This window comes from Symphalangus syndactylus, chromosome 8 (assembly GCF_028878055.3).
Source record: "Symphalangus syndactylus isolate Jambi chromosome 8, NHGRI_mSymSyn1-v2.1_pri, whole genome shotgun sequence".
Taxonomy (NCBI): Eukaryota; Metazoa; Chordata; class Mammalia; order Primates; family Hylobatidae; genus Symphalangus; species Symphalangus syndactylus.
The window spans coordinates 23,263,726-23,278,564 of NC_072430.2; the positions used below are offsets into that span (position 1 = coordinate 23,263,726).

At 54.0% G+C, this 14,839-nt stretch overlaps 1 protein-coding gene across 6 annotated transcripts in view; it reads left to right on the forward strand.

Annotated features, from left to right (window-relative positions):
* PRIMA1 (proline rich membrane anchor 1) overlaps positions 1 to 13,031 on the forward strand; it is a 71,151-nt gene extending 58,120 nt beyond the window's left edge. For 3 of the 6 annotated variants that reach the window (XM_063643988.1, XM_063643990.1, XM_063643987.1), the window contains 2 exons: positions 9,810 to 9,908; positions 12,805 to 13,031. In XM_063643988.1, coding sequence (XP_063500058.1) covers positions 9,810 to 9,908; positions 12,805 to 13,024 — 319 coding nt within the window. In that variant the 3' untranslated portion in view covers positions 13,025 to 13,031. Of the gene's footprint in view, positions 1 to 5,299; positions 5,471 to 9,809; positions 10,430 to 12,804 lie in introns of those variants that run through there. The other 3 variants (XR_010122008.1, XM_063643991.1, XM_063643992.1) reach the window with 3 other exon arrangements.
* Positions 13,032 to 14,839: the final 1,808 nt, after the last annotated feature.

Consider the following 14,839-nt stretch of genomic DNA (forward strand, 5'->3'; position numbering starts at 1 on the left):
GGCAACCACTTTCAACAGTTAGCTGTTTCTTCTGATATTTCTCTCCATACGCTAAGTGATGTGTATACTGCTATTTAAATTCTCTTTCCATTTTAAGCACCATCTATTTACTTTCCACTGTGGAGGATACCAAGGCCAGCACCCTTGCAGTACAGACATACAACATACTTCCCCTCTTCTCATTCTCCACCTAGAATGGGGTTCAGTATGGGATTCTGTGCCTATTCAGGGCTTACCTTAGTGTAACAAAGAACGTATTGTGCATAGCTGAGCCACATAGCATACTATGCTGTTTCCTTTCCTGGGGTTAACAATGCCTCCTCTCAACACAGTCAAATATATCAGTTCCATTTTTGTCCTGAGGGCTCCATGCTCCTCTCCAAGGTGGACTGTGGGTCTCTGAGCCTGTTGCACAGTTGTCACCCTACAATCATCCTCTCCAGCACCCTTCCAAGCTGGATGATCCCAACACGGCTCCTCCCTGGGAACCCGCTGCCCTTAGCTCTCTCCGTCCCTCTCCAACTCCAGTCTCTCATCTCCTTAGCTTGATTGTTTCATGGATATTTTTCCCAAGATCTTTCCTGGATCATAGACTCAATAGAAAGTTAATCAGTGAAATTAGTTTTCTTTTTAGAATTTACACTCTTTCTGGAGCTTTGGGATAGCCCAGAGAAAGGTTAGTTCTTACTGAATGTGTGGCGTATAGAGAAGACCTGGTTACCTGGGGCACCTGGAATACCAGGGAGGGTGGAAATGAGTTTCCTAGGGAGTCTGAGCCAGAATGAACCTTCATGGTCAAGAGCCAATCCCTTGTTTTACTGATGTGGGAACTGAGGCCTTGGTGGGGAGAGAAATGGTTCAGGTTCCAGATGTTTCCTGCCCTCCTCCTGGCTCATCGAGCACTCCCATAGCTCTCTCTGGTCAGTGTCCTTCCCCTCACTTCGTCCAGTTGAGTCCTTGCTGCTCCTCCATGGAGATCCAACTCAAATGCCACCTCCTCTGAGATGTCATCCTGGACGAGTATAGAGCTGTCTCTTCCCTGTCCAACTGCTAGAGTCATAGATCTCCCTGAATTTACAATTCTGCTTTCTGCTGTAGGTAGGTGTGTGTCAGTGTTCGTGTGCCCACACACTTGCGAATGTATGGTTGTGTGCACACACGGTAGATGGGGATTGGTCATCTCATCTTACTCATCTCTCTCCCAACGGTGCCTGGCATGATGCCTGGCACATAGTAACTGTTCAGTGGTGGTTTCTGTGGTGTGAATGGAGGCTTTTTCCCACAGACTTGCCAGAGTCCACCTTTTAAACTGACAAACTCTATTTAGAATCGCAGTAAACTCATTTTTTTCCCTATCTGGATGAGTGAAATGGTCTGCTTTTGGTGTAAATAACACGCACCAAATTTTAAGTGTTGGGCGTCACCCCTTCACCAGTTTCAGTTTTCCCAGCCCCCTGCCATTCTTGCCCCCTCCCTCTCAACCCCGTTTCTTCAGTAGGTGTCCTGCCATTCTCTCCCTTCCCCATACGATAGCTCAAGTGCATGTACCCTGACTCAGCGGTCCCCTCTGCAAGCTTCGGAATAGCACAGCCTCTCTCCCACCTGTGCATGACACACTCCCAGGCTGTGAATGCGGTGGAGCAGCCCCGCCATCTACCTCCTCTTCTTCCTCCCCACAGGACACACTTACTGTGCCAGAGGCCAACCCAGCCCTCTCTCCCTCATTGCCTGCTCTGGCCCTCAGCTGATCTGCAGAGTCAGGGCCAAAGGAAGGACATGGGGAAGAAAAGGTAGGCCAGGCCCAGAGGCCAGCAGTGAGGACCAGAAATCAGGACAGGAGTGGAACTGCTCCATCCACCCTCAGCTCACCACAAACTTCCAGGAGCAAGAAATTCACCTTGAATGCATCTTGGTGCATTCCTGGGGCCCTGAGACTGGGGTTATCTCATGGGCCAAAGCCTCTTGGCCAGGTGGGGTCTCAATGCGGTTCCCATCTGTCACCTCTCCCTGCTGTTCATATGTGTACCTGTAGCAACACTCCCTCCTCCCCACTGCCCCAAACCCAACCCAGAATCACCACACCTGGTTGTACTGTGAGTCAGGTCAAAGTCAGTATACTCCAAGGAAGGGCCTCTTTAGGGCAAGTGCTGAGCATTGTTGCATGGCCTTGGCTGCTCAGAGACCATCCTGCATCCTTTGGAACCTGGGCTGGATTCAAGGAGCTGGCACCTGTGCTTAGGCCAGAATCAAGACTCGATCTTCTGACTCCTTGGCCAGTGTGCCTTCCCCTGGGCCTCACTGCCACCTTCTAGGCTGTCTGGGGCTTGGCTCTTTGGAGTCCCAGAAGCTGCATTGTCCTCACCATCACACCCACATCCTCCATCCAGGAAGAGGTCAGGCCAGCAGGGGGCAGGGGCACGAGGTCCTGACCTGTCCTGGGCTGAAATGCTTCCTTGGACTTATTTGTCCCCCCATAAAGACAGATCTTCCATGATGGGTGATAAAATCCCATCCTGCTGTGTGAGGCAGGCAGCAGGGACGAGCCCGCTTCATCTGCCAGCATCCTTGGTGTGGGGGGCATGGAGCCCAGGCCTCCGTGCACTGTGGACAGTCATGGACAGAATGCTCAGCAGATTGACGGTGTGTGTGCTCAGGACCAGCTGTTGGGAGACCCAGACGGATCCCTGCTTCTTGGGGCATTTTTCTTTCGTCATCAAGAAATGCGTGCCTCTCTGGACCCATCTCTCCAGACATGCTGGGTCAAGGTCATGGGGCAGGGTGAGGGTAAATGGGAACCCCCATTTAAGAAGTCCTCAGGTGACACCCACCTCAGTCAGGATAAGACCCAGACAGCTTGCCCCGGCCAGCTGCACCCTACAGGGGCTGGCTCCTGCCCCACTGCTTCTGCTGGTGTTTTTCTCCTCCTCTCCACCCTGGCTCAGGACTCTCCAGCTGCATGGGCTTCCATCCCGGCTCTGTCCTGCTCCTTGCATGGCAGGGTCCTTCTCACCCCCTGGACCTCGCTGACCTGTCAGCCTACCAGGCCTCCCACTATTCTCTCCCTCAACACCTGGTTCTTTGCCATCTTAGTTCCTCTCCTAATTTGCTGCCATCTGTTCATTCGTGTACTGCTGGTCAGATGATGGCCAACCTGGTGCCAGGTCGAGGCCAGTGTCCTTGGGCCATATGAGTCCGTTCTGTGCACTCAAATGAGCCGAACCCACAGGACCATGGAGGTGGAACCACCTGTGAATGAATCTTGTCTGTGAAGAGAGGCGCCCTGTGCCTGAGGTTGGGGAGTCCAGGGGAGGGGGATGGGCCAATTCTCTGGGGGAGACACGCCCTCAGCCTCCTTGTTTGCTTCAGGAGCCCCCGAAGCAGTGCCGGGCATTTCTGTAGTGCCCATGGTGATCAGGCTGGGCTGGGCTGGCTCAGGACAGCTGAGCAGCGTAGGATGCAGGGGAGCCCTGGTGGGGCATGACCGCCCAGGAGCTCAGGGCAGGTCTGTCCTGGAAACCCAGCCTCTAGGAAGAACAGATGGCTTTGTGTATTCCCATTACCAGTGAAGGCCTTTTGTGACAGCAAGACAAGGTGAAGGGAGGTTCCGTGACCTGGGGCTGGTGTCCAAGGGCATGCCCACATGTGTCTGCCTGTGCCCACCTGTTCTGTATAGGACCCCCACCAGACCTCAGCCGAAGGCCCTTCTACCCAGAGGTGTTCCCCAGCCCCTTCATCCCCAGCACAGAGGGGTGGCAGGGAGGCATTGTCCCTGGAGTTTCAGGGAGGCGGGTGCCCAGACCCCCAGTGAGACAGACACCGTCTGGGCCGCTTCTGCCCACAGAATCCCCATCAGGGATCTCCATCCCCCAGCACCATTCTGGCATATCAGAGGCTTGAAGGACAGTCACCGAGGCCTGAGCTAGCTTGGAGGTCCCTGTCCAGGGCTCTGTGCGTGACCCCGCAATCCTTTCTTCAGCCTCCGGGCTGGGAAGGGCTCTGCCCTAGAACAAATGCCAGGCTGCAGAGCAGTGCTCGAGGGGAGAGAGAGTCACGCCTGTGAGGAGGCCCCCGCCGCCGGCGGACCCCTCTCTGCTCCCCTCGGCCCACAGCTCCCAGGGAAGGATGCAAGCATGCGAAATGCACAGGAGCCAGTTCCGCCACGGCTCAGCAGAGGAGGCCAAACAGGTGATCCCAGGGGATGGTCCAGACAGTGGGTCCCACTGGCTGTGAGGACGCTTGTCTGCCGCATGCCTGTCTCCCACCCCTGGGCGATGGAGGCTGGACGTGGGGCTGCTGCTTCTCACGGTGACACCCTCGAGGCTCAGAAAGGCTTTTTTCGGCTTCTTGACCCAGGTTTGGGGAAGTCTGAGGTCTACAGAAGAGTCTCATCATGGAACGCTGAGTGTGTGTGTATATGAGTGTGGGGCTAGATGTATATAGGTATGCGTATGCATGTGTGTGTTCGTATGTATGTGTGCATGCATGTGCACATATGTGTGTGCATATGTGTGTAGGGACATGGGTGTATGTGTATATTGTGTGTGTGTGTAGGTACATGTGTGTATGTGTATATTGTGCGTGGATTCGTGTATATGTACATGTGTCTGCGTGTATGTGTATATTGTTTGTGTGTGGATTTGTACATTTGTTTATGTGTATGTGCCTCTGTGTGTGTGCATATATGTGTGTGTGTAGGTACATGTTTGTATGGGTTTGTGCATATGTACATGTGTGTATGTGTATATTGTGTGTGTGTGGATTTGTGCATATGTACATGTGCCTATGTGTATGTGCCTGTGTGGATGCAGGTTCATGTGTATGTATGGGTGTGGGAGGGTGTCGGGTGGGCAGTCGGGAGGATGAATGCTTTCATAAGAGGTGAGTCCGGGACCTTTAACTTTCACTTCTCCCAGGGGCACATGAGGCGGGAAGAGAGCCTCCCTTCTCAGGCTCCCAGAGTTGTTCTTTGCCTCCGTCTCCTCCATCCCCACAGAGCAGCGGGCTGAGGGGGAGGCTGTCACATCATGATCAGCAGGGCCTAAGAGGGGTACCTGGGTCCTGGCCCTCCTTGCCCAGGCCAGAGGTGCTGGTGGAGGCGTGGCTTCTGCAGGCTCGTGGCTGCTGGCATGGGCGGCTGGAGCTGTCCGCACGGCACTCCGAGCAGGGAGTATGGGGGCTGCTGCCCTCTGAGCCCAGGGCAGGGACAAGAAGTCTCAAGGTGGCAGAGCTCACCCTCCTGCATGCAGGAATCCTGGGCGCTGCCAAGGAAAGTCTCCCTAACCTCTCTCTTGCTTTCTAGGAACCATGCCATTTAGGGAGCCCTCTGTGGCCATCTCTGCCTGGACCAGGGTGGAAAGGCCTCTTCTTGGTTTAGTGAGACCAGCCTCAGCTGACTCACAGAGCTGCAGAGCCAGGCTGGGTCCTAACAACTCTCTCTAGCATTTCCGGAGCCCCATGGTGCACGCGTTAGGTAGGAAGTCTGTGCAGACTGGAGAACCTTGGCTGCTGCCAGCCAGTGGGGCCAGCTGCCTGGTGACACCTTTTCCCCAGCAGTACTGAGAGCTAACAAACATTTATGGAGCACTTACGGTATGCCAGACGCTTGTCTAAGTGCTTGACATGGACTAACGTGTTTAATCCTCCCAACAAGCCTGTGAAATGGACACCACTATTGTGCTCATTTCAAAGACAAGAAACTGAGGCATAGAGAGGCTATGTAGCTTGCCTGAAGTCACACGGCCAGAAAATGGTGGGGTGGAGGTTTACTGAGCCTTGACATCTGCCTCTTAGCACTTCCGCAGCGTCACCCTGAAGTGCCGTGCTTGGTGGAAGGGTGGAGTTGAGGGGGTGCAGAGGTGGAGCCATCTTCTGCTTTAGGGAACAGCCAGCTTCCATGGGGCTCCAGTGAATCTCAGAAAGGCTTTAGAGCAGCAGTCCAGGCAGGAGAGTGGTTGGGGACTCAGCTCCGGTGGCAGGAGGGGAGCAGATCATGACCACTTCTCAGGAGAGCCCTCGGCTGCCACCCTTCCCCATCACCATGTGCGGGCTCCTGAATGCTCCTGTCTGCGGCCCTTACCTGCCACAGGTGCCGAGCCCCTGCCAAGCCCCTCTGCCTGCTTTCCTGTCTGGGAAACTGGCTGAGCAGCTGCGAAGGCCCTGGGCCCCCTCCTCACCCTGCCTTCCAGGGTCCTCCTCCTGCCAGGCTCACTTCCTGCTTAGCTCTTCCCAGCCACCTCTTCCCCAGGGCCTGCGAGTACGAAGGGGTCTCACAGACGGCAGGAAGCCTTTAGAACTCTCTCCTTGCCTCCTGCCAATAGGAATCCTACTGACCTCCTCACCTTACCCGAAAAAGAGTGGAAACCTTGAGCCCTCCGGGCTTAGTCATTTCCAAGGGAGCTCCATGCCACCTTCATCTCTTCATTATCCACCCTAAAAGGCCCTTAAGCCCTATCTCCCATGATCTGGACCTGTTGCAATTGTTTTTATTTTAGCCCTAAGCCCAATATGTAGTACGTATTAAGGAGAATGCCGTGTGGGCTTGGGTCCAGACTCTTTTCTGCCTGTTAATATTTTCTGCAATCCTGATGCTGATGTCCTTTCTTCCCCTCATGTATTCATGATCTATTTCTCCCACTTGAGTCCATCAGTGGCCTCACTGGGGAGCACAGGATCTCACTGTAAGAAAATGCCCCCCCCACAAATTGTCCAGGCCATGCAGATTTCATGGAGTCAGAAGTCAGGCACACCCAGCAACATCAGAGCTACTTAAGGCTTCCTGGAAAGGGGTGGGTAGGACAGGAACGGGGATGAAGGGGACAGAGGGAGCAAAAGGCCCAGGGCAGAGCTTGGCTGCAGAGTCCATCATTTCCCATGGATCCCGACATAAACAAGGTAGCACAGCTGAGGCCTGTAAACACAGAGTTTCCAGAGAGTATCTGTTAGCGTCTACATAAATGACGTTCTCAGATTCATATGTGGGATATGCTGAGTTAAAGCAAAAGGAGACAGGCTTCTTGGAGGACTCTGAAGAATCTCTAAGAGGAGGGTGGAGGAAGGCTTTCCTAAGTTGATGAGATCCCAGAGCTCATAGGGGAACACCTGCTGGGAATGCTGATTAAATGGGAAGATGCTGGCACTTTGGGAGGCCGAGATGGGAGGATCACTTGAGGCCAGGAGTTCAAGAACAGCCTGGGCAACATAGCGAGACCCTGTCTCTACAAAAAATTTAAAAATTAGCCAGGCTTGGTGGCACACACCTGTAATTCCAGCTACTCAGGAGGCTAAAGCTGGAGGATCGCTTGAGCTCAGAAGTCCAAGGTTGCAGTGAGCTGTGATGATGCCACTGCACTTCAGCCTAGGCAACAGAGCAAGACTCCATCTCCAAAATAATAGTAACAATAATAATAATGGGAAGATAGATGTCTGGCCAAGACACAGTGTTAGTGGGTGGTGGTCCAGGCCCCACCACAAACCAGATGAGTGTGCTTGGGCAAATTAAACCCTCTCTAAGCCTCAGTTTCCCCATAAAATTAATCTCTTACTCCAGGCTTAGCTTCTTCAGGTGACCACTGAGAGAAGGGACAAGGAAATCTCTGTGACGGAGAGTGCTTTGCACAAAGCATGATGCACTGTGGGAGGAATTGTGGGTTTGCCTCTTGCATTCCTGGAAGAAGCCACGGTGGCCGGGCTTGACCACCTGGAGTGAGTGCACTTGGCTTGCTTAGCAGAAGTTTTGAGCTACTTCTGCTGCAGGAGAAAAGGGAACAGTTCGCTACCAGACTGAGCTCAGTGTGTGGTCTCTGAGTAGGCCTGATCGTTCTTCCCGTGAACTGCTAACGATCCCCTCACAGACCCTGCCTCCTCTGAACTCACTCAGTCAGGGCTTTATCCCAGAGACATCGAGCTGGTCACCAGGCACCAGCCCTTCTGACTGTGGCTCTGGGGAGGCTCTGGGGACATTTGAAAAGGCAGAAGCAATCAACTTCTGGGCCTATGATAATGACCATAAATGTCCAGCCTGGACAGCTCCCAGCAAGGGCAGATCCAGGCTCAACCCTGGCACCCCTGGGAACCCTGGAGGGGGCTGGGCTACAGCCCCGTGGGGATGAGATAGCAGAATTGTGGCATGGAATTGGGCTACAGAGAGCATGTGTGGCTTAGACCAGGAGGATACAGACACTCAGGCTGGGGGCCAGAGCCCTCCTGAACAACTCGAGGGAGGGAGGAAGTGAGACTTGAGCCAGGCCCAAAAGTACACCATAATTTCAGAACCCCAGCAAGTGAGCAAGAGCCTTCCCAGAGCCTCGCTCCCAGCCCTCCTGATCCCTTATATGCATAGGAAAAACCGCTTTTGGGGTTAGGGGCCCTCTGGAATGAGCTTCAAATGGCTCAATTTAAAGTGTTCAAGAACCACTGGTGTGTATTAATTTAGTGTAGACATTCACCACCATCATCACTACCACCGTTGCCATTACCATCACTATCATTGCCACCCCATCATCATTACCACTGTCACCATCACCACCACCATTGCCATCTCCACCACCACATCACCACCACCAATACCACCTCCACCACCATAACGACTATCACTATCACCACCACCAATATGACCTTCGCTACCATCATTACCACCATCATCACCTCCATCACCACCACTGTTAACCCAACCATCACCACCACTACCATTACGCTAACCATCACTATCATCATCATTACCATCATCACCCCATCATCATTACCACTGTCACCATCACCACCACCACTGCCATCACCACCACCAAAGCCACCTCTACCACCATCAGAACCACAATCACTATCACCACCAGCATTTTGACCTTCACCACCAGTATCACCATCACCACCATTGTCAACCAAACCATCACCACCACCATTACCCTAACCACCACTATCATCACCACCATTATTAGCATCATCACTGCTGCCCCCATCACCATTACTACCTCCACCACCCCATTACCACCAGCATCACCACTACCACCACCATTACCACCAGCATTACCACTACCACCACCACATTAGCACCAAATCACCACTACCACCACCACATTAGCACCAAATCACCACTACCACCACCACCCCATTAGCACCAGCATCACCACTACCACCACCCCATTACCACCAACATCACTACCACCACCACCCCATTAGCACCAGCATCACCACTACCACCACCACCACCATTACCACCAGCATCACCACTACCACCACCACCATTACCACCAGCATCACCACCACCACCATTACCACCAGCATCACCACCACCACCATTACCACCAGCATCACCACTACCACCACCACCACCATTACCACCACCATCACCACTAGCACCATCTGCTTCATCACATTTTGCGTTTGCCTTTGCCCACACTGAGGAAGATTGCAGAACTCAACCCCTAGCACTTCTCTTCTGTTAACTGTCTGTGCCCTGATCGAAGAGATCAGTCAAGGCCTGACCATTGTAGAGTGAACATACCTTCTTGTTTGTCCAAAACAGCCCGGACTCATACCTGTTGTCCCTGCTTCATCATTAATAGCTGTCCTCTTTCCCGCTCAACTGTGCCCCGGTTTTCATGACTCCCGAGTTAAGACCACGTCCAGCTTCTAATTAACCCCACAAGGACTAGCAGCCCAAGGATGCTAACCGAGAACACAGCCATTGGCTTCCTTCTGACACTCTCACGGAGCAGGGATGCTAGCTGGAGGTTACACCCCACTGTCAGTGATAACTAATGGTGTCCCTGCCTCCCCCTCCTTTGCCTTCCCTGTCCCCTCCCCCCCGCTTCCAGGAAACCACTGAGAAAAGACGAAAATGGCACCAGCGTTGCTGAGTATCCCATGAGTGCTTCGCAGAGCAACAAAGGAGTGGACGTGAACAATGCAGTGGTGTGAGTCTGCAGGCCCTGGACTCGCTGGCCAGAGGGACACCTTGGTGGCACTGGTGGACATGGGAAAGCAGGTGGACATGAGCTAACCCTGAGCTTGTCCAGGACTTCATTGCCTCACAGGCCCTGAGCCTCCCGCAGGAGAAATCATTGTCTTCCCAGGCTTGCCCCTGGTCAGCCTGCGGGCCCAGTCGGCTTGGACACCAGGCTGAGCCCGGCTCACGCTGCATGCAGCACCTGGGCAGTGTCCCCACCCCAGGCCCTCCACATCCCCCTCCCTGTCTGGTGTCTGGTCCGTCGACTGCTCCCAGCTGCTGTCTAAAGCATGCGCACCGGCAAAGCCAGAGGGATCTGTCTTTCTGCTGTGGCAGGGAGGCTTCCCCCTTTAGCCAAAAGAAAGATGGTCCGGGGCCCACTCCCTGCCGGAAAACCTCTCCTCCTCCCAGGAAGCCTGCCTGCTCCTCTGTTCACATTCTCAACAGAAGCCATCGGCACAGCCAGCAGACAGACGTCCCCTTTCAAAGGTGCTTCCCACACATCTGTTCATCGCCCCATCTGCAGTTGTCAATCTTCAGGGCCTGCCTTCTCCCTCCTATCCCCACTGACACCCCACACCCTAAGCTCCTGACTGCCTGCCATGGAGGGCTGTGAGTCCAGCCTGCAAAATCCCCTCCTGAGCAGACACAGGAGCACGTTTACACTCGGGGGCAGTGTCTGGCCTTCCGGGGGCAAGACGACTCACTGAACCCGCGGCCCAGGGCCACTGGGCAAGGGCAGAGGCCACCGCACCTGTCCTCAGACTCATCCCCACACTTGACCCCATAGGAACTGATGCATCTATGTGAGCCAGGCCCTGCCTTAGTCAGCAGAGGCCACTACTTGTGCCAAATCCACTGTGGGCATGCTGTACCAGGCTGATGCTGGCCAGGCGCTGGATGTCCCCCACAGTCCCCTGAGGCCTGACTGTTGTACTCAGGCCCTCTCCCAGAGTCCTCCATCATCTCCCCATTTTACCATCCCCCAAGCCCCAGTCACCAAGAAGGAGGCGTTGTTCTTCCACAGTCTCATGCTATAGAAGCGCTGAGCCCTCCAGCGTGGTTGGAGGATCAAGGGATGAAATGGGACAGGAGGAGAGGGGTCCTCCAGGCTGGTAACCCCTGCCCGGTTGGCCTGTCTCCCAAGTGGCAGCCTTCCCTCTGGGCCACATCAGGAAACCCACGGAAACAGGGTGATTTTGCATCTCCTGGAAAATGAGTGGGACACTCCTGGCCCCGTGGCTCTCCCCAATGCCCCTACATATGTGCTCAGAAGGAACTCAGTGCATTGAATGGTTCCACTGTCGAGCCCTCTAAGACCTGGTTTGCCTCCTAAACCTCCAATGTACTCCTCTGGTAGCTGTTTAAGCTACAGGTGAGACTTTGAAGTCCAGAGAAGATGGACACACCTGAAAACCAGTCCCCATTTGGGCCGAAACTTAAAATGCCCATTGTCCCAGAGTCCTGGTGCCCACAGCGCTGTGCGTCATTGTCCTGCCCAGGTCATCAGGTGTAGGCTGAGGACAGGCCCAGGGCATACCCTCCCATAAAGGGTTTTTCTTCTTTCCTCATTTCCTTCTATTTGAGGACTTGTTTGGAGTTTAGATTTGAATTTTGCTTCCCCTGGACACCTGGGCATCAGCATAGTGCCGCCCCCTGCTCCTGACCTGGCCGGTACTTCACAGTGCTCTTGAGGTGCGGAGCCAGGTGACAAACAGGCCAGAGGGTGTGGGCCAGCAGCAGGTCAAAGGGGGAAACCCAGCAGACCCCACCCCAGGGCACTCTCCCCTACTGCCTTCAGCCTTCTGGTGCCTGCTGAACCCCCAAGCTGTGCCCTAAGCAGACCCCTGGGCAAGACCCTAGCCCTAAGCACACACCACCCTGTGCTGCAACCATGAGAAAGTGCCCATGCCTTGGGCTGTTCAGAAGCTCAGGAGTGATCAGAGGGCACCTTCTGCAAGAGGGGAGGTTCCTGGCTAAGGGTTCATGGAGTGGTGGGCAGCCTGAAGGGGCTGGGCACAGCCCAGCTTTGCACACACTCGCCTGGTCCCATCATTCCCTACCTTGGCTTAAACCTAGGAGGCCTGGATTTTGCAGTTAGCCTAATCTTCCAGCCCCAGGCGAGGCTCCCTGGCGAGGAATCAGCTGAGCCATCACCACGTTTTGGGGCCCGTATCCTCTTCCCTGAGCCACTGACGCATCCAGGGCTCTGGTCTGCACATAAATTCCCTCTCAGTTGGGCTTATGAAATCCCTTCTCACCCCAGTTAGCAAAAACCAAGGGAAGAGCCTAGTTTTTTAAAAAAAGATTCACTTAATACCCACCCCCAAGCCCAAGACCGGCCATTCAGAAAATAAGTCTCATGGCACAGCAAGGGAGACCCACTAGAGTTTGAGCTTATGAGACATAGGGGTACTTAAAACCATGTCGGCCTAATATTTGAGCTTAGAACTTTTATTTAAAATGAGCCGGCAGTCTCTAGACCCGCACGGATTCTCAGGCTAGTCCGAGCCCTGAGGTCAAGAACGAAATGCACTTCCCTTCTCATTTTCTCAAATAGATCTTTTCCAGCCGTCTCACAGTTGACCCCAACTTTGGAACTCAGATCGTAGGATCTCCCAGAGGTTTCAGGTGTTCCTAAGAAGCTTCTAAAGGAAGTTTTGGAAGAAAGACTAATAGGTGTAAAAATATAAACATATATATTATATATAGCTATATATATTTAAAGAGATCTCTACATATATATATATATATAAATATAACTACTGTACTCTCTGCATCTGTACAAAGTATGAATTAAACTGCCCAGGTAGTGTGAGATACGTAATGCATGAATGTGAATATCCTGAAATCTGCCTTCTTAGCAACGTGCCGCGTGTACTGGAGAGAGGACAGTTGCTCCTGGGAGTTCTCTCAATGGGCAAATGTACAAGTCGATGCCGTCTTATCCACCAACAAGCCATTAAGGTTGGTTTCCTGCTGAGACTTTTGTACCGGAAGCAAGACCGGCAGCACCGGGGGTGTCCATATGCCACTTATGAGGAAGAAAGCACCATGACTTTTTTATTTTCAATAAAAATATAGAGATGTCTGTCAGTTGTCGTTTGTGGGGTGGGAGAAAGGAGAAGGCAGGCCTGAGGGATGGGGGGATCCTTCACTAGGGTCCTGCTATACCCCAGGGCCGGGCTGGGGACCTTCCATGGGATATTTCTCTATGTTTTATCCCAACGCCCTAAGGTCGGTGTTTATGGGGATTTCAAAGGCCAATTCTGTCCCTCATCCTGCCACCCACCACCTTGACCCTTGACTTAATTGAGAATAGGGCGTGCAACCTTCCTAGTTTGCCTGGGACTGAGATTTTCCTGAACCCGCGACTTTCAGGGCTAAAACCGGGGATATCTGGGGAAAATGGGACAAGAAGGTCACCCTAAATTGACAAGTACTCACAGGAATCAGGGAGCAGGAATCAGCCGGCCACACCAGCAGGGTGACGGTGGCCAGGGTCGCCTCCTAGATGTCCACCGCACGTGTAGATCTCAGCACCCACGGGCTGCTCTGCAGAGCCCCCGTACCTGGCCAGCTGCGTGGAGAATGGAGGCTTGCCCTGCACCCCCATGCAGAGGGGCCCAAAGGGCACAGGGCCCCCGCCCTGTGCTCGAGCTCCCGCCACCACCCCGCTGCTTTCTTTTCCAGCTCCAGCCTCACCCTCAGGCAAGCCTCACAGGAAGCAGCTGTGGGGAAGAGTTCCGGTCTGATGGGCCAGAAGGGATGTAGGAAGAGAGAAAAAGTTGCCCCTGCAGCATCTTCATCCTTCTGTTTGGAGTGAGCAGACAGGTCAGAGATGGGGCACAATGGCCAAGGTCAAGCACATACCAGGAAACAGGGATGGGGCTGGGGGTTGAACCCAGCCTGGTGCCTCCAAAGCCTGGCCACTGGGCACAAGCGAGGGGCCACAACCCAGACTTTCTCCACTGTTGGGGCGCTGCTGGGCCCCACCACCCCCGCCTGGGTTCTCTGGGGCTTCAGAGTTAGCTCAGTAAGGGACAGTTAAGAGACCCGTGTGCCTAGAGCTGGGGGGCAAGTATATCCCCCCAACTGGGCTCACAGCCCAGGAGTTCAGTGCAGGATCTCAGGGAAGGGCCTGTGTCCCAGGCATCAGGGACGTGGAGGGAACATGAAAGTTATTAAAGGCACTCCTGTTATAAGCGCCCCTTGCACCTGGGATTCTGTGAGCTCCCGTTGGCCTGCATACAGTAGACACACAGTAGAAGACGACCGTCGTTACAATGACTGTCACTGTTGTCCTTAGTGAAACAGCCTGTGTGATAGTGAGGGATCCTTTGTCCACTGGCCCCCTCCTGGGGCCTGCCTGAAAGCTGGTGAGGGTTCAGTGGGACATCTCAGGCCTCACACCCACTCCTGTGCACGCCCAGACCAGGCGTCCTCAGCAGCAAGCTCAGAGGCCAGCAGGGAGTGGCAGGCCTATGTGCTGTGCTCTGCCTGCTTGTGCAGGGGCCTGGGAATGGGGACCCAGGGCCAGCCTGGCAGAGGGAGGTGGTGATCAGCTGAGCATACAGGTGCCGGGAGCCATCAGCACACAGTTGCAGCATCAGAGCCCTCCTGGGGGCTAGCCCAGTGTCTCCACCTCACATCTCTGGGGAGTTTGGCCACTGGTGACAGCTCCTATGGCCAACATAACAAACTATGCTCTGGCTACCTTGCAGCTCCATGTCCTGCTCTGGGGTCCTGCTGCTGCCCGTGAGGTGGGAGATGCAGCAGAACCCACAGGACATCCCTGCCCGGCACCTGGCAGGGTAGCAGAATTACTGTCTTGGACATATGGGAGTGAGTGATGGCAGGAAAGCTCTTCCTCCTGCCTTCCCCACACATGATACTATG